At 55.2% G+C, this 27,838-nt stretch overlaps 1 protein-coding gene across 1 annotated transcript; it reads right to left on the reverse strand.

Annotated features, from left to right (window-relative positions):
* MXRA7 (matrix remodeling associated 7) lies at positions 1–27,832 on the reverse strand. The gene is made up of 4 exons (XM_044921363.1): positions 27,555–27,832; positions 12,084–12,153; positions 7,744–7,840; positions 1–1,047 (listed from the first exon to the last, which is right to left on the reverse strand). Exons 1-4 carry the CDS (start codon positions 27,819–27,821, stop codon positions 933–935), a joined length of 549 nt encoding a protein of 182 aa, XP_044777298.1. The 5' UTR covers positions 27,822–27,832; the 3' UTR covers positions 1–932.
* Positions 27,833–27,838: the final 6 nt, after the last annotated feature.

Here is a 27,838-nt window from a genome sequence, read left to right on the forward strand (position 1 = left end):
AATACAAAATATTTATAAGAACTTCATAGGTTCTCTCCTCAGCAGACCCTCCCTAACTCCGTTTGCTGTGAGTTTTCCTGCCAATGGGGTGAGCAGAAACAGGGCCCGTGCAGCATGAAGGAGCTGCTGTATTCGCTGGCTGAACTCCCGGAAACCTACTGAGCCCGAGGTGTCCTGTCCCGTCAGGTCATTTTGGTGTTTTCCTGCATGCTGTCTGGGGAGATGCTCTTTCCCTGCACACATGCCCGTCTTCTCTGGAGGACCTTCGTCCCCCTACAGGTAGGCACCATGTCGCATCCTTGATGTCTCTCCCTAGCATCTGGAGGACCTTCATCCCCCTAATGGTGGGCACCATGTCACATCCTGGATGTCTCTCCCTAGCAGCGAGCATGGTCCCGGCTGCGTGATAAGCACTCAAATGAGCCTCCCTTCCTTACACGGAAAGTTAAGTCTCATGCTTAAATGGGAGGAGCTCTTCGCCGGTCTCAGCTCTGATTACACTGATCCGTTCCAGCACGGAAGGTGGGTGTTGAGTTAGGGTTTTTGCTAAAAGGACGCTCGAGTCAGGGCAGGCAGCAGCTCGAAGCCCCGGGCACAGCCCCCCACCACTCCGGGCACCTGGTGTGGAATGGATTCGGGGTGCTGTGGGGAAGAGGGGTAACGGGTCCTGCTGCCTGGGTGTCCAGTCTAACAACGCTGCACCCTCATTCTGCCTCAGAAGGCTTTCTGGAAGCCTCTGTAAGTGCATGGGAGGAAGCAGGAGGGGAGCATGCTCTTAGCAAACCAGTCTAACTCTGATGACAAGGATCCCGATTCCCGTAAAAGGAGGCCTAACTGTGGCAACTGCGCGATCCGTGTGTCATCCACCTCTATGGCTACGCGTGGGGGAGGGAAGGGGCCCGCTGACGTCTGCACGTGAGGGCCAGGGCCGCCTACATGTCGTAGAGCCGGAGCTGCTCCTGCACGTCGCCCGCGGACATCTCCCCAAACGTCTCCTTGTTGTCCTTCATGAGCTTGAAGATGGCAGCCAGCTGCTCCTTCTGCACTCTGTGGGGAAGAGAGGACAGAGAGGAAAAGGGTGCTCCGAGCCCGGAGTGGGGGGTCGCCACGTGCGCCCGGGGCTGGGGCCCTGCGCTCTTGGCTGCTGCCGTGTCTGCTTTCCGGGACAAGAAGAAAATCAAACCGAAGCGAAACCCACTCAAAACCCATGAGCTCGCGTGGCCGAACGACCTCGGCTGGAAGGTTCTAAAAGCCGGCTCTACGTCTTGGGTGTTCCCTGCGGGTCTGGGGAGGACCCAAGTGACCCTGTGGGTTCCCCTTGGGCCCCCTTTTAGCGTTGACCTGGCACGTCCTGGGAGGTAATGGGGAGAGGCCCATTCTGTTAAGTGGCTGGAGTGCGAGCCCGTGAAGAAACAGGTTAGCGACAGCCTCAGTTTAGAGGGATGAGGACAAAAACCATGACCAGCCGAGACGTAGGGGGCACACGCGGAGGTGTACATGGGGGCTTGACCTGGGGGGCAGGGTTGGCATGGGGTCTCACTGCTCAGAGGAAGGAGCGCCTTGTCCTGATTAGCACAGCTACCTCGTGGCCAGTGGGGCCCCATCCCTCCTACCACAGAATGGGCTGGGCAGCTGGGACCGACGTGCTGTTGTCTTTGTGAGGCTCAGCCACACCATCTGACCAGCACAGCACAACTCCCAGGAGCGCAAACAGTTTGCAAGGTCGGGGCAAGACTGCAGCAGAAAGCAGGGACGGTCTGGGGCTTGCTCGTTCCGCTCCATGCGCGGGGCTGTCAGCACGGCTGGCTTCTGGCTTCTGTGGTGTCTCCGGGCCACCACACCCTGCACCCCGGCCCTCTCAGCCCCTCCCTGCAGCCAGAAATGCCAAAAAACGGCAGGTCCCGCGTGGCTGGGCTCTGGCACGACCTCTGGCCACCCAGCACCCAGAACCTGCCTGAGGCGGGGCGGGCTCCGAGCGTCTGGTCTTACACGTGCGTCCCAACAGATTCCTCCTGCAGGAACCCCGTATCTCCCATCCAGAAGTTGGTTTTCTGGCTAGAGCAGCATCTAGAGACTCAAATACTGAAGTCCCAAATCCCAGCCTCACTTTGTCACCCTGGGAATGTGATTTCTACAGTCCGTTTTCCTCTCTGGAGGAGAAAGTGTGTGTTGAGCTCCTTGGACGGAATCACAGTCCCTCCCGCCCAGAGTGAACACATATTCTCAGATATTTTTGATGGCTGTGGCGCCTGGGCATTAACAGGGTGGACCTATGACTTGCACTCTGCTAGAGAGTAATAGGCATCAAAATGAGAGAGAGCTCAAATTTTAATGGGTTTCAAAGGAGATTATTTCTTAAAAACAAAGCAAAACTGAAAAAACACACAGTAACCGAGATCATCTACTCAAAGTTTATTGGGCTGAACAAAGGCTGAATACACAGATCCAAGCCATCAGGAGTACGTGAGGCTTGGCGCCTACAAGCCACGTGCAGAGATTCCAGACAGCTAACTAGTTCGGTAACTAACCCGGGAGGGCGGCACCTACTTACTGTAGCAGTAAGATCCCAGCCTGGATAAGGCTGTTGTTGTTGCCGAGTGGGGACAGGAGTGCCAACAGGGTAAATCTACTCGTCACGTGGCTCGATGTGGGCTCGCCCACCATCGCCTTATCTGCACTACAGCCCTGAACCTAAGCTTGTAGGCCCAGAGGAGAAGGTCACTGGGAATGTAACATGCCCCAGGGGTTGGCATCCCGGCCTTCCATTAAATGGAAAATATTTTTCTATAAACTTACTGCTTTAAAAAAATGTTTTAACCAACACATCTAAAAACTGCAGATTAGTTTGGTATAATATAAATATTGTCCAATATAAAATTCCAAGAAACAGATCTGGGACTGATCTCATTATCTGGTGAAATTCTAACTTATCTATGACACCTTCTAGGAAACGGCATAGTCAAGAAATCTATTTCAAGCAGACTATTCTTATTGCTTCTGCCAAAGTGAAGGTGGAGATTCGGCTGAGCTGGTGAGAGCGAAAAGGCCTCTGAGCCACTAGAGGCCCGGATTCCAGCCTCCTCTAAATGAAAACTAAGGGCGACACAGATCTAGAGTTGTCGCTGGTTCCCTGCTGTGGGGCCATCAATACGCGTCCCTCACCCCCAACAACCGAGCCACCGGATAGAAAGAGGGAAGTGGGCCCCCAGGGAAAGGAGGACAGTCCACCCTCCCTGAGCAGCTGATGAGCACAGGAGCTCTGCCTCAGAGTCTTTCTCGGTTTGGCTCCAGGGAAGGAAAAGGCCAGTGTGGGCTGGGGGTGGGGTGGGGGCACTGGAGTGAAGCTACACTGGTTTAAAATGATAAGGGGGCTGTCACCGCTGATATCACAGGTGTGAACGGTGAGTGGAGAGTAGGGTTCAGCGATAAGAAAAACCAAAGTCTACGAAACCCTTGCTTAACCAAGCAATCCACACCGACAGGGATGAACACCTCTACCCCGGGGGCCAAGGCACTCCCGGCACCTTCCCCGCTGAGGGACAGGTCCTGATGGAGGGTCTGGGTCCCAGCGGATTTATGCAGGCCAGAGGCACCTGGGAGCCTGCATGGCTCCTCTCTGGGGATTTCCATTTTATCTCTCAAGCTTTTTAGATGCCAAAAGGAAAAGCCTTTAGCAGGAGGCTAAGGATAACTTCATTATTCTTCGGTTCTGTAAAGAGAAATAGGGAGAAAAGATCATTTATTTTACTTCTTCCATCTAACAAGTATCGTGGGGGAGGAAATGGGAAACGGGGATGTGGAGGAGGATGTTTGGGATTGCAGACGCCAGGCCGGACACTGGTTTCTCCGACACGGGGCAGTTTGCTTCTCGTCACCTGCAGTAGGACACTCTGTTCCCCAGAGCTGGCCTGACCCGGCACGGGACCTCAGCAGCCTGCCGCACCCCATTCTGAGTCCGGAGTCCATGAGGCATATAGTTAGGTCGGGCAGACCCTACCTCTGGGCAGGTCAGATACTGGGTGCTTCCGATCTTTGACTACGTGCTTTACTGGGGCCATCCTATCACATGCTTCTATTCCCTATTCCCGCTGGTGGGGTTTGTCCCCGCTGGGGCCACTGGCACCCTAGGATGCGTGTCCACCTTTTCTCAATGACACCCCGAAGGACGAGGGATTGCAGGGGACCCGATTTTGTCCCTCCGGCGCCCTCTTCTGGAGATCAGAGACACGCGTGTTTCCAAACATTGACACTGGCAAATCCTTTGTGGACTCACCAGGTTGCAGACACCAGAATATCCCACAGCCTGGGTTCCCCGGCCTCCTCTCCCCCTTGCCTGTGATGACGTACAAAACACCCTCCACCAGAGTCGTGTCCCCTTCCAGAAAGGTCAGGACATTCTGAGGACCTTCAGAATGGAGTGGGTGCTGGGGTCCCAGGTTCCCGTCTATCAGAGCCAGCCTGGTCTAGACTTTCCTCTGGACCAGAAGGTGGGAAGAACAGATGGCGCACAGGACAGGAGTGGGCAGGGCTGCTTTTTCTTTTTCCTGCCAAGCTCGCCAAGCTCTCCAGCTTCACTAGCTCCGGGAGCCGGAGGAGCGTCAGCAGCCTGCAAGCCCACTGTCCCAGCCACGCTCTGAAGCTAGACGTGGCACCTCCCAGAGAGACTGGCTGGCCAAGGATGCCGTGAGCCCTGAGCCCCAGGAGAAGCCTCGGAGGAGGGGGCAGGCCGTGACAGAACAGGGCCTTCCTTAGGCAGCAACCTGCTCTGGATTCGCAAACCCGGCCATTTTCAGCCCCTCGGGCAGAAGGAAGCTGACCTGTGAGCGATTCCAAGGATGGGAATGTTCATTTAAACACGCAGAGGAACGATCTGGGGTCTTGATTTTAGTCCTGCTTCCTAAGTGCTCTGCCCTGAGAATGTATAAGGTGAGGCTTTAGGGGATGCTGGATCATGTGCCCACTAAGGATTCGGGCTCTGCCTACTACTGCTTTATTGACTGAGTTGATAAATTTAGTCAGGGACTTGCAGCATTTATTTCTTTACTAGCTTGCAACTCAACTGGGACCCAGAAGGCCAGGAAAGGGATTAGAAACAGGCAGAGTTTGGTGGGGAAGAATCTGACAGGCAAAGAAGAGGGCACACTTCGCTGGCCTGTGGTTTCAGTGGTTTAACAACCATATACATGTTCTTCTTCATCCTGGCACTCTTAGGACCGTCTCCTAGACTCAGCGGGGACCAGAACGAGCTTGTGCCCGCCAGCTCTCCCGGGCCACACGGGAACTACCGTGCTTAGATGAGGAGACGGAGCCAAACTCGCCAGCCTCTGCAACCCCAAGCATCACCACAAGAGGGACAGAAGCAGCTGCAAGAGGGGTGCAGGTCAAGGGGCCCCACGCCGTGCCCTGTGGGCTGGCCGCATGCAGGGGCAGGAGACAGCAAGCAGACGGCACAGGTGGATGCGTGCAACAGCTGCGGGGAGCATGCTGGGGAAGGGCAGGAATGAAAATGAACATGAACTCCAGCTCCACCCCGTGAGGACGGCATCACACTGAGTGAGGACCGTGTTTAAGGGCCGCAAAGTCCACCGGCCCCTCCTTCTCAACTTGGGGCACAGCCTGCAGATGAGGAGAGGAGAGCTCCTCCTTCACCCCAAGAGCAGCCCTAGGGCACGGTCTCCACCCCACAGGAGAGCCAAGTGTGAATCGGTGCGAGAGGCCCCCCAAGACCCTGTCGGGGAGAGACCCACCCTGGGCGATGCAGAGTCTGCTGTCTAATCATAACGGAGAAGAGACTTTCCCTCCCTCTTCCCGAGGTCCTGGCTCGGAGCCCAGGGACGGTGGCCATCTGACCCCGCAGCCTGAGGCCTGGCATCTGTCCCCTAACTGTCCTTTCTGTTCCAATGGCTCCTCACATCCACAGGGAGCACCTGCCCGAGCCCCCGGAATCAGGCCTGTCCTGGCCACAGCTCGTGTCCACAGGGACCTCTGCGGGACCCCAAGTGCATCCCGCCCTCCCTATTCTTAATCCAGGGGCTGCAAATGTTTTTTGTAAAGGGCCTGATACTGACTCTTCTGGGCCCTGTGGGCCACGTGTTCTCTGCTGCAACTACTTGCCCCAGCCACAGCGGCGTGGAAGCCACCACAGACCACGGGAAAACAAAAGAGTGGCCATGCTTCAGTCACACCGAGCTTACTGACCAGGGCTGCAGTCGGCCACTCCTTCCTCTGACCCGGAAAACCTGCCTGTCCCACCACAAGGGTTTGTTTTTTTTTTTTCCACACAAGGCTTGCTTCTTAGGGCAGGACGAAGTGGCAGGGCGACACCCAGTGGTTCCCGAGGGGGACGACAGTTCGGCCCCAGCCTCACAAGGGGGCGCTAGCTCCCCACCAGCTGGTCCATGAGGCCCACCTGGAACTTATGTCCACTGGGCTCCCAGAACCCTGCAGCCCTGGGAGGGGGGCCGGGTCACACAGCGACCCCCGTGCTAGCGAAGAGTGAGACCGCTTGGTGCACAGAATGTACCAACTGGTTATGAAGGCGGCGGAGGAGGGGAGGTTTAGACCGCGACACTCATGTTGGGGACACATTACCAGACAGGAGGAGGGAAGCACCACTGGTCTAAGAAGTCAGTCTCCTTACCAAAAGGATTTGCAAGAATATGTGTGGCTCAGGACCTAAGGAACTTGCTACAGGGAAGTGAGGTCAGAGGTCAGCTCAATCCTGAAATATAAAGGCAGCAAACTGGGTCACACTCAGAGGCAGTGTCACCAGCACCGGGGGTGGGGGGGACTCCCGTGGAGGCCACCTTCCCCTGCTCCGGGTCTTCCTCAGGCTGTGCCTACGCTGCCACCCCTCCGCCCCAGGGGAAGAGCCTTCCAGGCCAGGTTTGGAAGAGGCAGGTGACAGTTGGGGGAGGGGAAGTGGGGATTCTCGCAGGCAAAGCAGCTTCTGACTTTCGAGGGACCCTGAGTGGCGTGGCCAGCGGCAATGAAAGGGTGTGTGAGTTATGGATTCGACTAAGCCCTCCTGTCCTCTGTGACCCTAGGACCCCAGCCTGGGCTCCCGTTGAGACGCCTGCTTGAACCGAAGCACAACGCACAGCACGCCAGGCTCCAGGCCGGCCCAGGGGGGCGTGCAGGAAGGAGACAGCTGGGCAGGGGGTCTGACCACTGGTTCTCTCCCCAGCTGTCCTGCTGCTTCCAGAGTGTTCCTTAGCACCGTGGCGGGATGGAGGGAGGCCCACGGGTGTGCAGTGGGTGTCTGGCGGGGGCGCGGGCCGTGAAGCTGAGAAGCTAGGCAGCTGCAGTTGTGTGGGAGAACAGATACAAACCGGCCGCAGACGCTGGGCGAGGAGGGGCGGGAGGGAGGGGAGCTGCCAAACGGACGAGCAGGGAGGATCGCGCCCTGTCCTGCAGTGACAGATTGGTTTTGTCATGGACTCGCCGTGTGAGGGATCTGCTCCAGGCTCTTGCCGGCCTCTCGCTTTTCCCTTTCCAGTGGGGGCGAGGCGGGCAGGGGAGGGGTTCAGCCGCCTTGCCCTCCTCCCCAGCTCCCCCGAGGGGACTGTCTCCAGGGGAAAGCGAGCCTGGCTGAGGAGAGCCAGGACAGGAAAGATCCCCTAAACCGGAGATGGGGGAGTGGCAGCGGGTGGGGGCAGCGGCTCGCCCGAGTGCGCAGGGGCAGGACGGTCAGGGCTCGGCGGCTGGCGCCCTGCGGTCCCAAGAGGAAGGTGCACGGCCTACCTCTGCTCCTCCTCCAGCTCCTCTTTGGTCATCATCTTCTTGTACTGGTTTCCCCGCAGCTTCCCGGGGCTGTATTTAAAGGAGAAAACCTCTCCCCCTGCAGAGAGGAGACGGGGTCAGAGCCGGCGCGAGGGTCTGAGTGCTGGAGGCCTCCCCCAGACTCAGGGTCCCCTTCCCCTTTTGTTAGTTTCAAAAGGGCCATCTGGGCCAGAGGGGGTCCCCCCAGTTCCCCACACAGGTGCTGCTGGGCCTCAGAGAGGGTGCTTGTGACGTTTCTTCTTGCCGGACAGGCCTTCCTCCCACACTCTGTCCGTGAAGTCCCACGGCAACTTAGGAGCTCCAAGTGGGGATACAGAGACAAAAACAAAACAGCTGGGGAGAAACCAGTCCCCCTCCTCAAACAGCACAACTCCAGCCACCAAACGATGGTTTCCCTCCAAGACTGGGTTGAGCCGTCCACACGGCAGTCTGGCTGCCCCGCTCTAGCAAAGGCTCCCGCCAAGCCGCTGTCTGTGAGGATGGCCTACCCTCGTCTTTGAAGCCCCCCCATTACTGGGGGGCGAATCACATCAGACAGAGCAGGCTGTGCCAGGGTGCTGGGCTCCCTGACTCACAGGGACTCCTGAGCCTCCTGCTGTGGTCCTCCAGCTCCGGGGCCTGGGGATGCCCACCAGTGATTAGAAATCTGAAACAGGGGCGCCTGGGTAGCTCAGATGGTTAAGCGTCTGCCTTCGGCTCAGGTCATGATCCCAGGGTCCTGGGATCGAGTCCCGCATCAGGCTCCCTGCTCCTTGGGAGCCTGCTTCTCCCTCTGTTTCTCTCTCTCTATCATGAATAAATAAATAAAATCTTTAAAAAAAAAAGAAATCTGAAACAATGCATCCAGCCCACGGTAGGACATGGGAGTGATGTGGCATTTTTCACACTGTTTTGAATTTGGGCATCACAACTGGCACATATTACTGAATAGTTGTACCAGGATTTGCCAACCCCTAAGAGCAGACTCCTAGCTGCCTTAAAACAAACGCTCTCGGGGTGCCTGGGTGGCTCAGTTGGTTGGGCGACTGCCTTCGGCTCAGGTCATGATCCTGGAGTCCCTGGATCGAGTCCCGCATCGGGCTCCCTGCTTGGCGGGGAGTCTGCTTCTCCCTCTGACCCTCCCCCTCTCATGTGCTCTCTCTCAAATAAATAAATAAAATCTTAAAAAAAAAAAAAAAAACCGCTCTCGAGGCCTGAGGAGGGCACACCAGAGGTCTGGGCAGAGGAAAGCAGGAACGTGACACAGGGAGCAAGGACAGGGGCTAGGCACACAGATGCGGGCGGCAGGGCAGAAGAGGAAAGCCCTCCAGAGCATCGCCCTGGGCTGAGCATCCAGGAGGAGAGAGTCCCCTCGGGAACTGATGCCCTGAAGTGGTCCTTCAGCCCAGCAGGTGTAGGGCAGACGGCCTCCGGCCACCCCCGGAACAGAGACTGAATGGCTTGTCTTGTCTAATTCCCAGGAAGGCTTAAAGAATTGAGTAAGGGAAATGCGGAGGCCAGCAAATCACCCTCCCACACAGATGTAGTCCTTTTCAGTTCTGTTCTAGAGGGTTTACCTCTTTGTCACTCCAACGTCAGGAATCTCAAACACCTCCACATCCTGCCCCAGGCCACCCTCACCTCCGGCTGGGGGCTGTCCTGCCTGATCAGACAGGCTGGTGTGGGCCCAGGGGGGAGGAGAACGCCTTGGCCCCTCGGATTCAGCTTCTCTCTGGGCTGAAGGAAGAAGGTTCTGGATGCAAATTCAGAACCCAAATGTTATGAGATGGGGGCCATGTTCTCTCCAAAACCTCGCCCGGGAGGAGAAGGCTGGTGGGCTCCACAGTCCTCCTGTGGCCCCCTCACCCCAGCCAACTGCCCAGGGGCTGAAGCCTTGCCTTAGGAAGAAGTTACTACATCTGTACAAGGATTCCTTTGCTCTTCATTCTTTCTGCAAATATTTAGTGAGCACTATGCTAGGGGCTGGGGACTTAGCAGTGAATAAAACATACAGCAAGCAAAGATAAGTCAAATGCAGTCTGAAGTTGGTCACGCGTGCTCTGCAGAAAGGATGGGGGTGTGGGAGGCAGGGAGGGAGCTGCTTGGAAGCTTCACCGGGGTGGGGTGGGGGTGGCATCAGGAAGGGTTTTGCAGATGGTAGTTGAGAGGGTGTGGTGAGTTGAGCCCTGCGGTGTCTGGGGAGACAGATCCAGCAAAGCAAGGAGGCCAGTGGCCCTGGGTGGCAGGGGGGGGGGGGCAGGGCACCAAGGGGGGGGGGGGGGGGTGGGGTGCTCCCCGGGGGAGATGGGGCTTGGTGCAGAGGCAGGGGAGTGAAGTCCCACCGCTCCTCACTGGGGACTCCAGCCCCCATTGGCCGGCTCTTCCTCCAGGCTGAGCTCTGCTCAGGCCAACAAGCAAAGGCGGGAGAGTTCCATTCCTTGTGGGCCCACAGAACTCCGGGGCTTCCAACAGCACCGGGTGTGGGCTGCCTGCATCGGGCAATCTGGGTACTTTGCTGAGTGATTCAGAGCTGCTGTCTGAGGGGCCTGGGTCCTTGGTGATCCAGAAAGCCCCAAAAAGCCTGCCAGAGGGGCGGAATCACACAGAGATTGCGGTCTCAGCATGAGCTCAGAACCGACGCTCCATGCTGGCCCACCAAAGAAAACCAATTAACCTCAACGTCAAGGTCACTGTGTTGCTATGTTTTAGAAAAATAAAACATAAAAAATTCTGCCAGCTGGGTACGACTCAAGGTTTCCATTTATGGGGCAGGTCTGATTAGTCTGATGTTTTCGGGGCCAGGCAGAACAAACGACTAGAAAAGGCTTTCACTGAATCACATCGAATGTGGTGTACCAAGGGATACACAGTCGCATCCAATTTCGCTAGACCGGGAGGTTTCGATGTGAGGGCCTCCTGGGAGCAGGACTTCCTCCTGCAGCCTTCTGTGAGTCACCAGGTCGCTCAGGGAGGGTGTCTGAGCGACACTAATCAATTAGCCTGAGAGCTGAGCTGCTCACTGCAGAGGGACTGGGGGCCTGCTCCTCTTTTCCTCGGACAGCTGCGGCCACAAACCTCCCCTCCCTCGCCTTGTCAGAGCTGGCAGGAGGCGGCTGGGGGGTGGGGGATGTCCAGGGGGCAGCAGTCAGACAAGGAGGGAGGGCCCCTGACCAGGCAGGGTGTGAGGCTGGTGTGAGCCTCTCCTCGTCCTGGCCAGGGGCCTCTGGCAGCCTCGGCTCCAGCCCCTTTCTGTGTCCCCGAGTCACTAACAGGATCCTGACTTTGGGCATCCCTGCAGCCACCTGGGGCCACGAGGCAGGGATAGACCCCAGGGCCACAGTTCCTGTGCATCTCTAACCTGCAGATGATGGAGGAGAACCAAGGGCTCCAGGGAGAGCAGGTGACCCCCCTCCCGCCTCCGCAGCTGCCCGCCCTTCCCTCCTCCTCTGAGGCAGTACTGAGAAGCCCCAGCCCCATGGGGCCTCAGTGGGGAGCTGTGGGCCCCCCAGCGCTGCCCTGCTGCTGGCCCACACGCCCACACCAGCCGTGATCACGGCATTCCTGCAACCCGCTCTTTCCACTGCCCCCGCCAGCAGTCAGCTGAAAGCCACGGCAACAGTCCCATTTAAAAAATGATGAAATATTTCAAACATAAACAAAAGTACGAGTAATAAGTCCTCCATGTACTTTCCATATAGATTTAACAAGTGTTGACATGTTGCTTTTGTTTGTTTGTTTTTGTTTTTTTAAAGAAATAAAACACGACAGACCCAGCAGAAACCCAGACCATGTGTGGTTCTGTCTCTGTCTGTCCAGGACACTGGCCCCTGGGGCTGCCCAGGGCAAACCCACGGCCTTCCACCTGGTCAGGTTCCAATTGGCCAGTTTTTTGTTGTTGTTGTTGTTTTTTTTCAATTGGCCAGTTTTCTTAATGCTCCCGGTCACTCCCGCTTGCTTGTCCTGGCCGGCCAGAGTCTGATGGCAGGGAGGTCTGGCCAGTTAGCCTGAGCTGCTTGGAAATCAGGCGTCTCCTCCCCTGGGGACTTCATTGTGCAGAACGCCTGGGCAGTGGCCCTGTGAGTGGCTTTTGTCCCCATCAGATAGATCGGGAGACGCTTGGCAAGAAACTGAAATGCACAAGCAGTGACCGGAGGGGAGCTAGGAGGCAGGGCAGGAAATGGAAGGTCAGGGTGCTCGATTTACTGGCGAGATGGGCCTTCTGTATTCGGAAGACAACTCAGTGTGAGACAGGAAAGTGGGGAGAGAAAGAGCAAAGGCGACAGGGCTGGGGGGCTGCAGTCTGGAGGCTGGGTCCTACTCACCATCCTCTTCCTCAGGCACTGCTTGGGGTGGGCCCTCCTGGCCATCCTGCTCCTTCTCCTGCTCCTCTTCCTGCAAGACAAGGAGAGAGTCAGCACCGGGTGCCAGGAGCTCGAGAGGGTTCACTCTGATACGGTCATCCAGGTGCCTGACTCCTTGGTGAAAGCCACCCGACCCTGGGGGCAATGGTCAACCAGCGGGTGGAAGCTGTGTGAGCTCTGCGCAAACGCTGTGTGGCCAAGATGACAAGGGGGAGGCTGTGGCCCAAGGAGCTGTGCTTTTGACCTTTGAACCTCAGTCCCTTTATGCTTTCTGGGTGGCTGGCCTGTCAAAGCCTTTGGATGCCATTTTGGTAACAGGACGGGGGACCGCCCCCGCCCCCACCCTGCTCCAGTGACTAGAACTAAAGGCACAAGAGGAGGGCTGGCGGGCCATCTGGAGCCCAGATAGGGCTGGGCCATCACAGAGGAGCGGCGCTCACAGGCGCAGACTCTGTCTCTGCCTCCTGGCACCTCTTTTCTACCCCTAACAGTTTCAGTGTCCATCTTTCCAAAACTGGAGCTCCACCTCCTTCAGGCCCAGCATTCTCCCACCAATGGACTCAATAAACAGATGGCTGGAAGGAGTGTCCCAAGATGGCCTTCTCGGGAGGAAGGAGTGACTTCAACCTGCAGGAATGCTGGGGGGGACTGGGATGCGCTGATCCTCCAGCTACAGGGATTTTAGGCGCGGCTCAGGGAACTGTGAGGGGAAGCCAGAGGGCAAATACGGACACATCTGCGGGTTTAGAGAGGGAAGCACACACAGGAGGAGAAAGTCACCCGCAGTGGAGAAGGCAGCACGCCGAGGCCTTTGGGACTCCGCTCCCAGGGCAGGCGCACGAAGCGGCCTGCAGCAGGCTCCCTCACAAAACAGGGCGAGCGAAGCTGGCCTGCAAGTTTGCACAAGCCCAACGGCCGGTGATGAGTGGCAAACCCCGAAAGGCCTTGAGTTTCCTGGGACTCACACAAAATGCAGCCGGGAGGGGCAGGGTGGGAGGCAGGAGCCGGACTTCTCCGCTTAGCAGTGTCCAGCAAGCTCAGCACCACCAAGATGGGAGCCACGCTGCCCTGAGCACAGCCGTGATGCCCCCCAGGATTTTGCACAGCAAAGCGTCTTTGTGGCTGTGGGGAGGGGGGCAGGCCTCTTCGGGGGAGGCAGGAAAAGGAGACACCCCTTTGACCCAGCAAACCCACTTCTGGGGATCTGCTCTGGACTGGAAAACCATCTGTTCAGGTTTTTATACAAGGACTCTGTGTGCAGCAGAAAACACGCCAAACTGGAAACAAGGAAATGTTCATCCTTAGAGTTAAATCTCTTACAGTTAAATATATTTGGTTAACAAGTTCACCACGATATTAATAGGTTAAAATTGGCACGGTATGCATGCACCATGCGACACTGTGCTTTAAAAAGGAGGCAACCACACAAACTGACGTGAGAAATGCATCAGGGTAAATCACCAAGAGTGAAAAAGCAAGGGGCAGCGCAATGTGAGAGGGGCAATCTTCTTGGTGTAAATATAAAAATGGAAAGGCACCTCCATGCTCATAAATGCTGAGGAAAGGTTTTCTGGAAGGACACGAAAGGCACTGTGAGCAGTGACTACCTTTGGGGGCGGGGCTACCTTGGGGGAGGGGCAGCCCTTCTCTGTTCATCTGATACACTTCAGTATATTTGGATTTTCTAATAATATACATGAATATGTATTAATTACTCCTAACATATTTAAGGAATGCTACACAGGGGTCTCTGAACTGTGAAATCTGATTTTCTTTTTTTTTAAGAAAGAGAAAAAGAAAAAAAGAGAGACAAACAGCCATTAACCCATGCAGGGCTGGACCCCAGAAATCAGCCCAATATCGAGACTAGAGAGGTCGATTCTCCCATTATGTGTGAGGGACACCAAGATAAAAGAGAAATAAGCACAGTCCCTCCCTCAAGGAACTCATGATCCAGTTGGGAAGACACCTACACAAATAATTGCCATCCAAGGTAAGAACATCAAGAGCTGAGGCAGACCCCACCATCCCAGAGGGACACAGTGAAGATTGACCTGCCAACACTCTCCCGGGGGGAGACTGGTCTACGTTTGAATCTTGCACTTGACTTCTGAAGTGTGCTGTTTCTTAAACTGTGGTTGTGGTCCCATTGGCAGGTTAGGAAAGCAATTTAGAGGTTGCTACTGATTTTTTTTTTTAAATATTCAACCCGAGTCTTAGTGTGGTTTTCAGCTTTAATAATTTCAGAAGCATAAATATGCTAAAAACATACCAAAAAATGACATTGGAAAGGTTATTTACATTTTAAATATATTGATTGTTTCTCATTCAAATTCATGTAATTACCACAGTCCAGTGCTAGATATAGCTCTAGTTGATTTTCAAACTTCCAAAAAATATTCATGGCCCGAGGTTCAGTGACTGAGGGACCGCCTTTGTGACACAAGCCTTTTGATCTTACGAGGATTTGATGCACACCTGACCGCCTGGACATGACTTCAAGGGAGGCTGACCAGCTCACCAAGGTGCCCGTGGGAGAGGGCTCCTCCACCTGCCTACCCATCCGGACTCTGGCACGCACAAAGAATTAAAATGAAAAACTTGGCATTCAAATGTCAGGAAGCTAAGTATAAGAGGAATTTAAATAAGTAAATATTCAACGGATATGTGTTGTAGCTTTGTAGCATTTACATTTCTCAAGTTATTAAAACTTAAAACTGCACTAAGACTTTGGGGGTACCCCTGTATCCCGGAATTAAATGAAAGATAAATAGTGTTATGTGTGTGGTAGACAGAGATACCGTTTGATAAAATTTTTTTCTTTTTTTTTTAAAAAGATTTTATTTATTTGACAGAGAGAGACACAGCAAGAGGGAACACAAGCAGGGGGAGTGGGAGAGGGAGAAGCAGGCTTCCCACTGAGCAGGGAGCCCGATGCGGGGCTCGATCCCAGGACCCTGGGATCATGACCCGAGCCGAAGGCAGACGCCTAACGACTGAACCACCCGGGCGCCTCCCGTTTGATAAAATTTCTGGCGTGCTTCTGTGGCTTTATATATGGGGATGCAATTTAAAATAGATTTTTTTTATTGGAGACTTCATCAAGTTTGGAAAGTAGTGCTGAGTTGGCCACGTCCTGCTTTCTGTCTGTGCAGAAATCCCCTTCCTTCAGAAGATGCCCCTTGAAGCCCGTGGCCCCAGGCAGTCAGTGCCCCTCTCGCAAGAGACCAGCATGCAGAGGGGACCCATGGCCCAACTCTGCTGGGGGAGAAGGGAGCTCTGGTCCCTGAGGTGGAAGCCCCTGGCTGTGCTTGTCCCCGAGGCCACTCCAGCCTGACCTTTCCCTATCCGTGAGCGACTCAACTCCCATTTCTGCGAAAGCTGACCGAGCCAAGTGGCTGTCACCCTGTCACTGTCTGATCACACCCTACTTTGCAAGGTCAAGTCCTCGTGGGAGAGGGCTATCCACGTCCGATTCCAGCAGCAGAGCAGCTGAGGGCTGGGCAGTGACAGAAGCTTCCAATGGTGCTGCGGGGAGGTGCCCCCCCCAGCCCCCCCACCTGCAGGCTTCTCTGGGTTACTTTAGATGACATCACCATGATGGAAAGGAGTCCATTATTAAACAAAACACTGTTGGGGCACCTGGGTGGCTCAGTCGGTTAAGCGTCTGCCTTCAGCTCAGGTCATGATCCCAGGGTCCTGGGATGGAGCCCCGTATCGGGCTCCCTGCTCAGCGGGGAGCCTGCTTCTCCCTCTCCCTGCCACTCTGCATACTTGTGATCCCTCTCTTTCTCTCAAATAAATAAGATCTTTAAAACGCCCCCCCAAAAAACACTGTTTATTGCATTTTGCCCTTATTTTATTAAAAATGTGTACACGAAAGGAAAACGGGAAGTGCTGATACCAGTAATAAGATGGGCGCAGGTCTCGTACACAGTGTCCTTGGGACAAAGACGGCCGTCCTTTTGGAGTTGGTGGCCCTTGGGCATCCCTCCAGACGGTGAACTCTGTGTGTGACAGCGAAGGAGGGCGGTAAGGTGCAACCACGCACAAAATGCTGGAGCTAGAGCCGTCGGAAAGGCAGTACCTCTTTACCTTCCTTCTTATGACACGTCCCACCTTCCATCCTGCTTTGGCACATGCAGTTTTTTTTTGTTTTTTTTTTTTTTAAGATTTTATTTATTTATTTGAGACAGAATGAGAGAGAGAGAGAGCACATGAGAGGCGGGAGGGTCAGAGGGAGAAGCAGGCTCCCTGCCGAGCAGGGAGCCCGATGCGGGACTCGATCCAGGGACTCCAGGATCATGACCTGAGCCGAAGGCAGTCGCTTAACCAACTGAGCCACCCAGGCGCCCATGGCACATGCAGTTTTGAAGGTATGTTTTCTTAGAGCACATTGTGTGTCTAAGCAACAGGGTAGAGGGGCCCCGAGGAGGGCAGCTCAGCTGAGCTTGAGGGGCACAGTGAGGCCCCAGAGGGGATGCCAGGCAGGGAGCATCACAGCTTTTGCAATGACTTGCTGGAGTTTGATGTGGTTGCAGGGGATTGCAGGGTGGGGGTCAGGAGGCAGGGCTCAGACCGGGGAGATCTTACAGGGGACAAGGCAACGAGGGGCCCCCAGCAGCTTTTAAATGGGGAGAAACGGGAGGAGACTGGAATTTTTGGAGCAGGAAGTGGAATGGCATAGTGAGGGCAGGATCGGAGGCAGGAAGAACTCCTAGAAGGGGGTTCAAAGCGCAGGTAGGGGATGTCAGGCCTGAACTGGGAGGTGAAGGGACTCTGGCCCCCAGCTCAGTGTTTGTTGAATGAATCAGCGAAGGACTGGCTGCCCCTGGCTGAAGGCAATCCCCTGGGGGTCTCGAGGTCTGAATCCCACCCACCCTTGGGCTTGCTTCCCCACATAGCTGGGCTAGGACCACGCCTGGGGCCAGCACAACCCCACAGGTGCTCAGAGTGCTGACTGCAAGCCAGCAAGAGGCCATCACTCTCCATTTCCGGTCAATGCCCTTGGTCCTGAGCGTGTTGCAAGGTACCCTGCATTGTGGGCTGAATTGTGTCCCTCCCCACATTCATAGGCTGAGGTCCAAACTGCAAGTATCTCAGACTGTGACTACATTTGGAGAGACGGCCTTTGAAGAAGGAATTAAGTTAAAATGAGGCCGATGGGGCGGGTCCCAACCCAATTTGACTGGTGTCCTTTTAAGAGGAAATCTGTAAGAAAGGACACACGTGAGAGACACCAGGGGTGCGTGTGCTCATGGAAAGACCCTGTGAGGACGTGGCGAGAAGGCAGCACCTGCACACCAGGGACAGAGGCCTCGGGAGAGAGCGGCCCTGCCCGCGCTGGGACCTCACTGTTCCGGAGAAAAGACAGGTCTGTGTTTCAAGCCACCCAGTCTGGTACGTGGTCGTGGCAGCCCTAGCAAGCCAACACACCGCGCTCTAATGAAAGTAAACCAGTTTCGTGAAAACTGTGAATTGGCGACGCCCTCTGAGACGGACAGCTGGTGTCACCCTGGCTGGTCACCAAGACAGTCTGGGGCTGGGACTCAACCCCCTCACCTCACTGACCAGAGTCCTAGCATTCCACTACTGGACAGAGCCCAAGTTTTAACTTCACATGTCCCGGGACACTTCTCCAATTCAGCCGTTTCCTCCAGTGGAGGGCTGGCTGGGGGGAAGAGGCCAAGCACTGGGGCCAGGGGCTCCCAGAGGCCAAGGAGGGAGGCTTCTCGGAGCCAGCGCGAGCCTGCAGGCAGCACATTGCCATTTATGGCTGTCCTGGTGGATCCAGGCCTGATGCACCGCGCTGAAGCAGAGGAGGGAGAGAGAGAGACAGAGAGAGGGGCACCGAGACAAGGGGTGGGAAAGAGGCAGACAGAGAGAGAGAACCAGACATCTTTCTGTCTGCCCGAGGAGATGGTTCTGCCCTGGGGTCCTGCACTCAGGACCTGCTGGGACCCTGTGACCAGCCACCAGAGCTGAGTCGGGCTGTGACTACAACAAGCCCCGCGGTTAATCCAGGATGATTTTAGAGGACCACAGGCCCACTTCCATGGGGATGCCTGTCCCTCCCTCCCCTGCAGCAGCCAGCACAGAGAACAGGAAGCTCTCAAGGGGCCCAAACGATTCCCCATGCCCTCCTCCGCAGCCTGGGTCAGGCCCCATCCACCGCAGCACGTCGGCAGGTTTCCAAGGGGGCACCAAGACTGCGCAGGGTGCGGGGGCTGCCTTCCGGCTCCTACCGCAGGCAGAGTGGGTCTGACAAGGCTCTCCCCTCTTCCAGAAAGAGTCCATTAGGCCATCGGGCTGTTCATCCTGTGCGTTCAGAGGGGCACAGCTACGGGCAAGCAGAGGGCGCAGAGCTGGCGCCTGCTCCGAGCGCCTGTGCTGGGCGGGGAGGGCAGGCCAGCAGAGGTCACAGTGGCCCTCTCCGCCCGCACGTCTCAACAGCTCAGCCACTGCGCGCCTAAGTGACAGCTCAGGCCGAGGACGCTCGGGCCAGCCCTCTAAATCCGTATTTGCAGCTGGGTAAGGCACATCCCCCTTAGACAAGGAACTGACGTCTTCTTATCCTAAACTGGCCCCTCTCAACTCGTCAGTTTTTCTCTGCGGTCACAGCATCTTTGACACTTTGTCACGGCCTGGGAAGGGTGATCCAAGCCAGCCGCTTCCTTTCCACTTCTCGATCACCACCCCCCACCCCCATTCTCCATGCTCCTGCCAATCACTCAGTGCCAGATACGGATACGGCACCGTGTCCTTGACCTTACTCTCCCCCAACTCATTTGCTCTGAGAACATCTTCAAATGCCAGCTTTATGATGTTTTTTTCCTACTAAAACCCTAAAATGACCGCTGCTGTGCTCAATTCAAATAATCCCCGGCCTCTGAGGTCCTCCTGCTTCAGAGGCCGTGAGGTCAGTCCCTAATGCTTACTGGGAGGTGCTCTCCTCTCCCGCCCACGGGGGTGGGGGTGTGCCATGGGAGGGCAGGCAGGAACTTGGGGTCACTCTTGGAACCAAAGCCTTGGGCACACGGTCTGCCCTTCCCCATTCACCTCTGGGTGCTCCTCCTTCCTCTATCTGCGTGGGGTCCTCTGAGGCCACAGGACCTGGCGAGAATGGTTTTGAGCTCAGTTTTTATCCTGGCTCAACAGGCAGAGCCCTGGAGCTCCATGGGGGGCAGGGAGGCGGTACTGAAGGGATTGCTGTAAGGAGGGAGGTGGGAATAGAGGGGCCAAGACCCCCCCCCACACACACAGAGCAGTTCTGCTTTAGCTCTACACACTGGACTTCCATCTAAGATTGAAGAAGGAAAAAGGTATCTAGTGCTTTTAAAAATGTGGGAAAACCACTGATCTAATGTGGCTTTGACCCAAGACAAAACCCTAGCTGCACTGATGCATCGCCAGTTATCCAGTCTCTGTTTGAACACTTCTAGCCTCGGGGAGCTCACTACCTTACAGGGCAGTCTGGGGCATGACACACAGCTCTAGAGCATGCAGACAAGACACAAGGCCCTGGGCCAGAGGCCTGGGGCACGAGGAGGAACGGCCTCTGCCCGCTGCCCGGGGCAGTGCTATGAGGAGGCATCATCTGCCTTGTGGCAGGGGCCACCGGCATTCCTTCTCTTCGTCGTTCTTGCAGCTCACACATTCAACAAGCATGTACTGGGCGCTGCTGTGTGCTGAGCCCGCTGTAGCAGCTGGGGATGTGGCCACGAACGTGGCAGGCCCATCCTCCTGAACCGACATCCTGCTGCAGCAGACAATGGACACGAACATAAAGGATAACCTCAGACCACACGGGGTGCCGTGAAGAAAGCCAGAGAGGGGGGTGTGCTGGAGTAGGGGTTGGGGACTGTATGTTCACGAAGGTGCTCGGGGACACATACACTTGAAAGGTGAAGAGGAACAACTGTGTGGAAGCCTAGGCCAGGAAGGGTCTGCCAGGCAGAGCGAAGAGCAAATCCCAGGCTCCAGCTGAGGTGCAGGTCTGGGACACGGCAGAGGGGGCACGGGGACAGCTGGGACAGGATGCAGAGCCGGCCACAGGGGCCATGCTGAGAGTTCGCAATTAATTCTGCATGTGACGGGAGCCATCGCAGGGCTTGGAGCAGGAGAGTCTGGGATGTGGTTTCCATGTGATAAAGATGGTGCCCGTTGCTAGATGGAACGTGGGGGGCGGGCTGGAAGCCAGGGGAGCCGCTGGGAGCAAATGGCACAGCCCAGGTGAGCCACGGACCGCAGGAGAGAGGATAGCCTGACTTCAGGAGGTACTCCGCAGACAGAGGTGACAGGACTTGCTGATGGAGGGACTTCAGGCCGGAAAATAAGAAAACGAGGATGTTGTGTGGGCTCTCAGCCTGAGTGGCTTCGGGGAGCCGTGGAGGAACTCCAAGCAGATGACTAAGAACAGTGGGGGCAGGGAGGGGCCGAGGGCAGAAGTCAAGAACTCTTAACAGACACGGGGGTCTCAGGTGGCCTCAGGAGCTCACTGGACAACCACGGGCAAGTGTTGAGGAGGCGGCCGGCCACCGGAGGTCAAACTCAAGGAGAGGCTGGGCACCATCAGCTATTGATCACGCTGACAGTGGCCAGCGTGTTCTGGAAGACAGGCCTAGAAGTGAGTCGTCCACTTGATATGGGCATGAGCTTTTCCAGCATGGACAAAGAACAAAGGAAGAATACTGGGTAAGAGGCTGACTCAGGAGGCAGGGCTGGGGGAGGGGGGGAGTAGATTGAGATCTAGAGTTCACGGCCCAGCACACAGGCCCAGCACACAAAGCCCGGGGGCAGGGAGGAGCCAGGCGGCAGAGCCGAGTTCAACCAGCCAGACTAAAAGGGCCATCCTGGACTCCGACCTCACATCCCAATTGAGGGCACATTCACAAGCCCTACACACACTCTCTTGCTCAGATGGCCAAGCATGCCAGATCCAATCCCATCAGATTAACGGTTTTGGGCATTGTTCCTACAAAGAGGATTTGGAAAGCATCAAAAGCCTCATTAAAAAAAAACACCCAGGGGCAGAAATGGGCATTCTCCCCTTATCAGCAAGGATTAGGTGGAATTTTTGTGTCTAGGTTTTGCGGGGGCAGGGGATAAATAGAGACGCTTGAGCACAGGGAGGAGAGCTCATGGACTGACATGACCAGAACGAGAAGGGTGGGAGGAAATGAAATTGCTGTGTTGGGGGCCAACCAGGCTGAAGAACTTTGATCAGGACCAACTTTAAGGGTCATAATAGAAGACAGGTGTTTAGTGTTTAAAGTCTCTAAGGAGGCCTCAACCACAGGCACAGGAACTGGTGAGACTTCATGAAGAATAAACATAAGAATGCTGTGACCCCCCAGGAGTAGGGTTTACTGATCTTCACAGGACACCACCGGGCTGGAGGTATTTGCTTGTCTTGGGATTGAGCTCAGAATCTGAGTCATCAGCACATCAGCATCTGGCCAGGAGAAACACTAGTAATACCAAGGTCACAGAATTAGGTTCTTGCTGAGAACATGCCCAGGGCTGTCTCAAGCAGAGGTTGGCCAGAGTTAACAATGAGTGCAGGGAGTTCTTACTTGCAAATACTAGACACGGGTGCACACATGCACAACCCCCTCCCCCACAGGCCACGAAACAGGAGCTGGTAATGGGAAAGCTCTAGGAGAGATCAGAGATGGTTTTAGTTCAACCCCTTCCATTTGGGGAAACTGAGGCCCAGAGGTTATATGACTTCCCCCAGTCCTATGGCTATTCAGAGGCAAAGATATTAGTTGAACAAGTACCATGAATTCTCACACCAGGTTTCCTTCGGACCAGTTAATGTCATTTGCTCTTCTTCAGCCCCGGTGGCCAGGAGGATGTGACCGATCCTTCTCCCTCCCGGGCAGGAGGGCAGGGACACCCTGCGCAGCATCCCAGCCCTCCTTCATGGCTCGGACTGAGCAGCAAGCCGCTCTGTCCGTGCAGAGCACCCCTTACAGGAGGAGGTTTCTGAACCCCATCAAAGTCCTGCTTCGTTCATCTGTCCCTAACAGCAGCCAAGCGATTGTGGTCGGACTCAGGTTGTTCCAGAAATGCCTGAGCCACCAGAGATTGGGCATTTCTCAGGAAGCACATCCACCAATGGTCTCAGGCTGTCTCAGCCCTCCCACACTGTGGCTGAGGCCGATGGTCTGGGAAAGAACAGGGCTACAAACAGAGACTGTCTGAAAAGGCACATGCTCCACGTTTCCTTTCTAACCCTCCAAACCTAGACAGCTTTTTTCTTAAGATATGTTTTTTTTTTTTTTTTTTTTAAGATTTTATTTATTTGACAGAGAGAGACACAGTGAGAGAGGAGCACAGGCAGGGGGAGTGGAGGGGGGAGGGGCAGGCTTCCCGCCGAGCGGGGAGCCCGATGCGGGGCTCGATCCCAGAACGCTGGGATCATGACCTGAGCCGGGATCATGACCTGAGCCGAAGGCAGGCGCTTAACGACTGAGCCACCCAGGCGCCCCTTAAGATATGTTCTTTAAAAATTTACGACTTCCCACTGAGTAGAAAATTCTAACTGGCAGCTACATTTTCTGTGTGCAAACAAGACTATCTCTGGAAGAAAGAACAAAGTTGAGCCATTAGGAAAGGCCCCAGACTTCTCTCTCACATGGAAAAAAAAAAAAAAAAGTATGAGCTTAAACGACTTCACATAAAACACCCTCTTGCACTACTGAACACTGAACTCTTGTTTGCAGCTCTGGGCATCGTCCTCTGTTCAGGGATGTTCACCACTGTAATTACTGTGAACACACTGTTTTATGTTCTGCACTTTTCCTTACTTGTTTCTACCAACTTGCTAATTAATCCAATGTCCTAATTAATGGACATTTGGGCTATTTCCAGTTTCCTTCCCAGCAAATCACTAGACCTGCTATGGATGGAAAGTCTGTATCCTCCCCAAATTCATATGTTGAAGCCCTAAGCCCCCGTGTGATGGTATTTAGAGGTGGGGCCTTTGGAGGTAATTACGGTAACATGAAGTCCTGAGAGTGGGGCCCCCAGGAAGGGATTATTGTCCTTATAAGAAGAGGAAGAGAGACCAGAGAGCTCTCTCTCCACCACGTGTGGACACAGCCAGAAGGCGGCTGCCCGCGAGCCAGGAAGCAGGCTCTTACTGGGAACTGAATTGGCTGGCACCTTGATCCTGGACTTGCCAACCTCCAGAGCTGTGAGAAATAAATGTCTACTGTTTAAGAGCCCCAGTCTGTGGTATTTTGTTATAGCAGCCTGAGCTGACTGAGACAAGATTCCAAAGTGATATGAACAACTGCCAAATATCTATTTGGCCCTCCGCTAGCTGGCTTCTGTGCTTTTGTTAAGAGAACAGAAAGTGGGGCCATGTTGGCATCACGAAGGTTGGAACAGATGATGGGGGAGGGGACTCACCTGCTCCTAAATCATTCTGTGGCCTCTGCAGGGGGTGGGGGGCACAGGGGCACACCTGTGGTGACGAGGATGGTGAGGGTAGGGGATGCAGCTTGGACCTAACAGCAGGAACCAGGGGGGTGCCTGGGTGGCTCAGTTGGTTAAGTGTCTGCCATTGGCTCAGGTCATGATCTCGGGGTCCTGGGATGGAGTCCCGCATCGGGCTCCCTGCTCAGTGGGGAGTCTGCTTCTCCCTCTCCCTCTGCTGCTCCCCCTGCTTGTGCTCTCTGACAAATGAATAAATAAAATCTTAAAAAAAAAAAAAAGGTGAACCAGGGTCCAGCTGCACAATGAGGGCTGCCAGAGGAGGCTGGGCAGCCCAATCAGACCAATACCACCGGAATGTCTGAAAAACCAAGCCCTTTCCTGAGAAATTCCCCCACTGGGTTTTTTTTTTCCAACACTGTATTTTTTTTTTTTAAGTATAATTAATATACAGTGTTATAAAAGTTTCAGGTATACAATATAATGATTCAACAATTCTATACATTTCTCAGTGCTCATCAAGATAAGCGTACTCTCCAACACTGTATTTTGGGAAATTCCAACCTACAGAAAAATCGGAAGAATAAAACAATGAGCACTCATATACCCTTCACCTAGATTCACCAATTGTTAACATTTTACCATCATTCCATTCTTGTGTGTGTGCTTATGTGTGTAACTATTAGAAATGTGACACATTGTCCCTAAATGTTTAGGCATGCATCTTCCCTTTTATTTTATTTCATTTTTTAAAGATTTTATTTATTTATTTGTCAAAGAGAGAGAGAGAGAGAGAGACCACAAGCAGGGGCAGAGAGAGAAGCAGACTCCCCGCTGAGCAGGGAGCCCAACAACACAGGACTCGATCCCAGGACCCTGGGATCATGACCTGAGCTGAAGGCAGATGCTTAACTGACTAAGCCACCCAGGCATCCTGGGCATGCATCTTCCTAATAACAAGGATATGTTTCTACATAATCACAACGCCAGCATCACACGCAAGAAACTGAGCATCGATACAATAAAATGATCTAATATTACCATTCCTTTGAAACAACTCCCAGTTATCTGCAAGATGTTCTTTATAGCTCCCCACCCTCACTGCAATCCAGAATCCAATCAAGGATCAGGCATCGCATTTGCCTGTCTTGTCTCTTTAGTCTTTAATCTAGATGAATCTCCCTGCCTGTTCTGTGTTTGGTGTCATTGTCCCTACTCCGTTGCTGAGCAGAGCGAGGACCTGAGTGCCAAGAAGTCCGAGTTCTGGCACAGACGTAACTCTAGTACTATTCGAGTGACCCTTGACCTTCACCTTGACCACTGTTTGGGAATCCTATGACATAGCCTTGCTGGAATCCATACCTGCATATGATAAGAAGCTCGGCCATCTTAGAATTGCAGCCTACACATCAGCACCAAAATGCACTGTTTCTGGCCTTAAAAGGGACCAGCTCTTATTTGTGACATTGTTGGCCCTGATTCTTTGTGAGGGTACGGCATGCCTGTCATGCTTCCTCGGCTGCCCACCCCTACACTCACCCCTAGGAGACATGACAAGAAAGAGGTTCTAATAATAGAGCTCTGCCCTCTGCTTGGCCTCCCTGCCCTGGCCGGCTGATCACCCCCCATTTCTTCAGTAGCTGCCCAGTGTCTCAGCCCATCACACTACTTTGCTCCCCATGGGGCTGCTTCCCAGTGACCCAGAGCTGCAGTGGAAGGCTGCTTCCTGCGGTGGAAGGCTGCTTCACTGGGCTCCGGATCCTTCTCAATAATCAGCTTTGTGAATCAGAGCAGCAGCTGCCCTGGGCCTCCCAGGCCTGGCTGGGCAGAAAGATGATTGGATCAGAAGAAGCGCCATTAGTTAGGCAAGGTGGCTGCTCTGTCCCCCCCCCCTCTTCCCCCCCCCCCCTTTCCCCAGGGTCCTTCTACCGGCTCTCTGGGCTCGGCTCTCTGGTCTCGGGCTCGGCAATATGATAATCAGATCTCGGAAATGCGCCATTCCATATCCAGACAATTTCTTAGCAGCTCTTCCAGGGCTAATCCCACCACTGGGAAGGCAGGGTAGTGGGGGACAGCGATATGTGTCCCCCCAGCATCTGACCCCTGGGGCCTGAGGCACAGCCATGATTTACTGTTTGCCAGCTGGAGTTGAGGGGGGCTCAGCAACTCAGCAAGGGTTGGGGATCTGAACCCACAAGGGCAGGGCAAGAGCCCTGAGTGAGGAAACTGACTTAAACGGAACCCTTAAGTTGGGATAATCTCGGGACAGGATGTTGCACAGGGAGGACAGACACAAGGCTCAACTCTCAGAGTCATCTAGCAGCTGCCCCGCATGTGAACCCTGTGATGTGCTTTGTCCTCCAAAGCACCCACTCACCCCCACAGGACGAGCGTTTTCCTGACAGAGGCAAATTGTGCTCTGGAGGCTCTTGACCGACAACACCGAACCCACCCCACCAGATCTCGAATTGCTGAGGGCCCACAGGCCTCGTAGGAAGCCCTCTCAGAAGTGCTGTGACCCAGAGGATCAAGACACGACTGAGCACCACGACAGGCGTTGCAAACTTCAGTCTGGAACTTGCTGCCCTGTGTGACCCAGAGGAGCAAGGCTGGCTGAGAGCTAGGGGCAGGCTGAGAATGGCCCGATGTCTCTCCTGTGCCCAGGAGGCTGTGAGTGCAGCCAGAATCCCAAATATGGGAGCCAACCTAACATATCAGCACAGGTCCAAAACCCTTCCTGCCATCATCACGGGTGAGGTTAGCAAGAGCAGCTGGGCCTCCATTAAAGCGAGTCTCTGTCCTCCCCGGGAGGATTACAACAGCCCTCCTCAGGCTGGTGAGAATCTGCTCTCATGACACAATTAGTCACCCACTTGTCAAACAAAGCGCCTGCTCAGAGGGGTTCCCCCCCCCCCCCGTACACCTACTCAGCAAAGAGAAACGCCCTGGCCCAGCCTCACTGCCTTTTCCCCTCAAGGGTTTTCTCCCGTGTAAACCATTGTGCCCAGCAGAATTCAAAAAGGCACTGCAGATACACTGACAAGGCACCCAAGCAGCTTGCTCACGGTTTCTACTGCTCCAGCCATTCTCCCCTGCAGGAAAAGGGGCTCCGGACTAAGAACAAGGCATTCTGATCTGACTCAGGGCCCCGGGTGGTAGCCTGCAGAGGTCAAGGGTGCTGAAATCCTAGCAATGCCTGGCAAGTAGGTTTCCAATGTAAAGAGAATGTAAAGAGAAGCTCTGGAAAAAGTGTATGGGGCTGGTGGGATGGGTGCCCATCTCTCTGGATGTCCTGAAGCAAGGCGTGTGGTCAGGACAGAGCTGATGGACTGCAGGGAGTGGGCTTGAGGCACAAGCAGGAGGGTCAGTTTGGGGGTGCTCAACGGCCCTGTAGGAGGGCTTTATCTTCTCCTCCACTCCATCCAGGCAGGGCTTATCTGCAAGCCCAGGGGAGATGTGCCAAAGCACGTGTACAGTTTGAAAAGGACAATAAAAATGACTGCATTTGTGCAAGGCCTCTTCTTTCCGCCCCGCCCTATGTGCTTCCCACCTCACCGGCTCTGGAATCTGGATTTCACATTGGCTTAACAAGAAAAATCAGCTTTTTTTTTTTTTTAAAGTATGACTATTTTTTCGTTATGCAGACAACTCTCATTACTGCAGACCTTGAAATAAGCCACATGCACGTGGATCCGGGAACCCGTGGGCCGGAGGGGTGCGGGGCGAGCGGTGGGTGTGACCCGAGCCAGGGGAGGAGGGAGCCGGGGCCGGGAAGTGGACGGCGAGCAGAACACACTGCACAACTCCGACAGGCTCGGCGCTCGCCGACACTTCTGGGGGGCAGGATGGCGAGTTTGCTCGCGGGCTCTGCGCTCCCAGGGGGCGGGGGGGGGGCTGGGGCCCGGCCCCGGGTCCGGCCGGGGCGGGGGGGGGGGGGGGGGGGGCCCGGGGGGGGGGGGGGGGCGCCCGGGAGGGCCGGGTCCGTACCTGCCTGGCCTCGGCGGCCTGCTCCTCCGCCTCCGCCGGTGCCGCCTCGCGCTCCCCCGGCCCCTCGAGCTCCCCCGGGCCCTCCGGCGCGGCCGCCGGCTCTGGGGCGCAGGGGTCGGGCGGTGCGGGAGTCCCGGGGGCCTTGGCCGGGGACACGGGCTCCGCGCTCGCGGCCGCCCCGCGCCGCACCAGCAGCCAGGCGAGCAGCAGCGCCAGCGCCGTGGCGAGCACCGGCAGCGCGGCCAGCAGCTCGGCCGGCGCCTCCATCGCGCCGCGGCCGCCCG

The sequence above is a fragment of the Neomonachus schauinslandi genome, chromosome 15 (genome assembly GCF_002201575.2).
Source record: "Neomonachus schauinslandi chromosome 15, ASM220157v2, whole genome shotgun sequence".
Classification (NCBI taxonomy): Eukaryota; Metazoa; Chordata; class Mammalia; order Carnivora; family Phocidae; genus Neomonachus; species Neomonachus schauinslandi.

Coding starts and splice junctions, on each gene's coding strand:
- MXRA7 (XM_044921363.1), bottom strand. CDS start 27,821: ATGGAGGCGCCGGCCGAGCTGCTGGCCGCGCTGCCGGTGCTCGCCACG. Junction 12,154..27,554: donor AGGCCGCCGAGGCCAGGCAG/GTACGGACCCGG, acceptor CTTGTCTTGCAG/GAAGAGGAGCAGGAGAAGGA. Junction 7,841..12,083: donor AGTGCCTGAGGAAGAGGATG/GTGAGTAGGACC, acceptor TCCTCTCTGCAG/GGGGAGAGGTTTTCTCCTTT.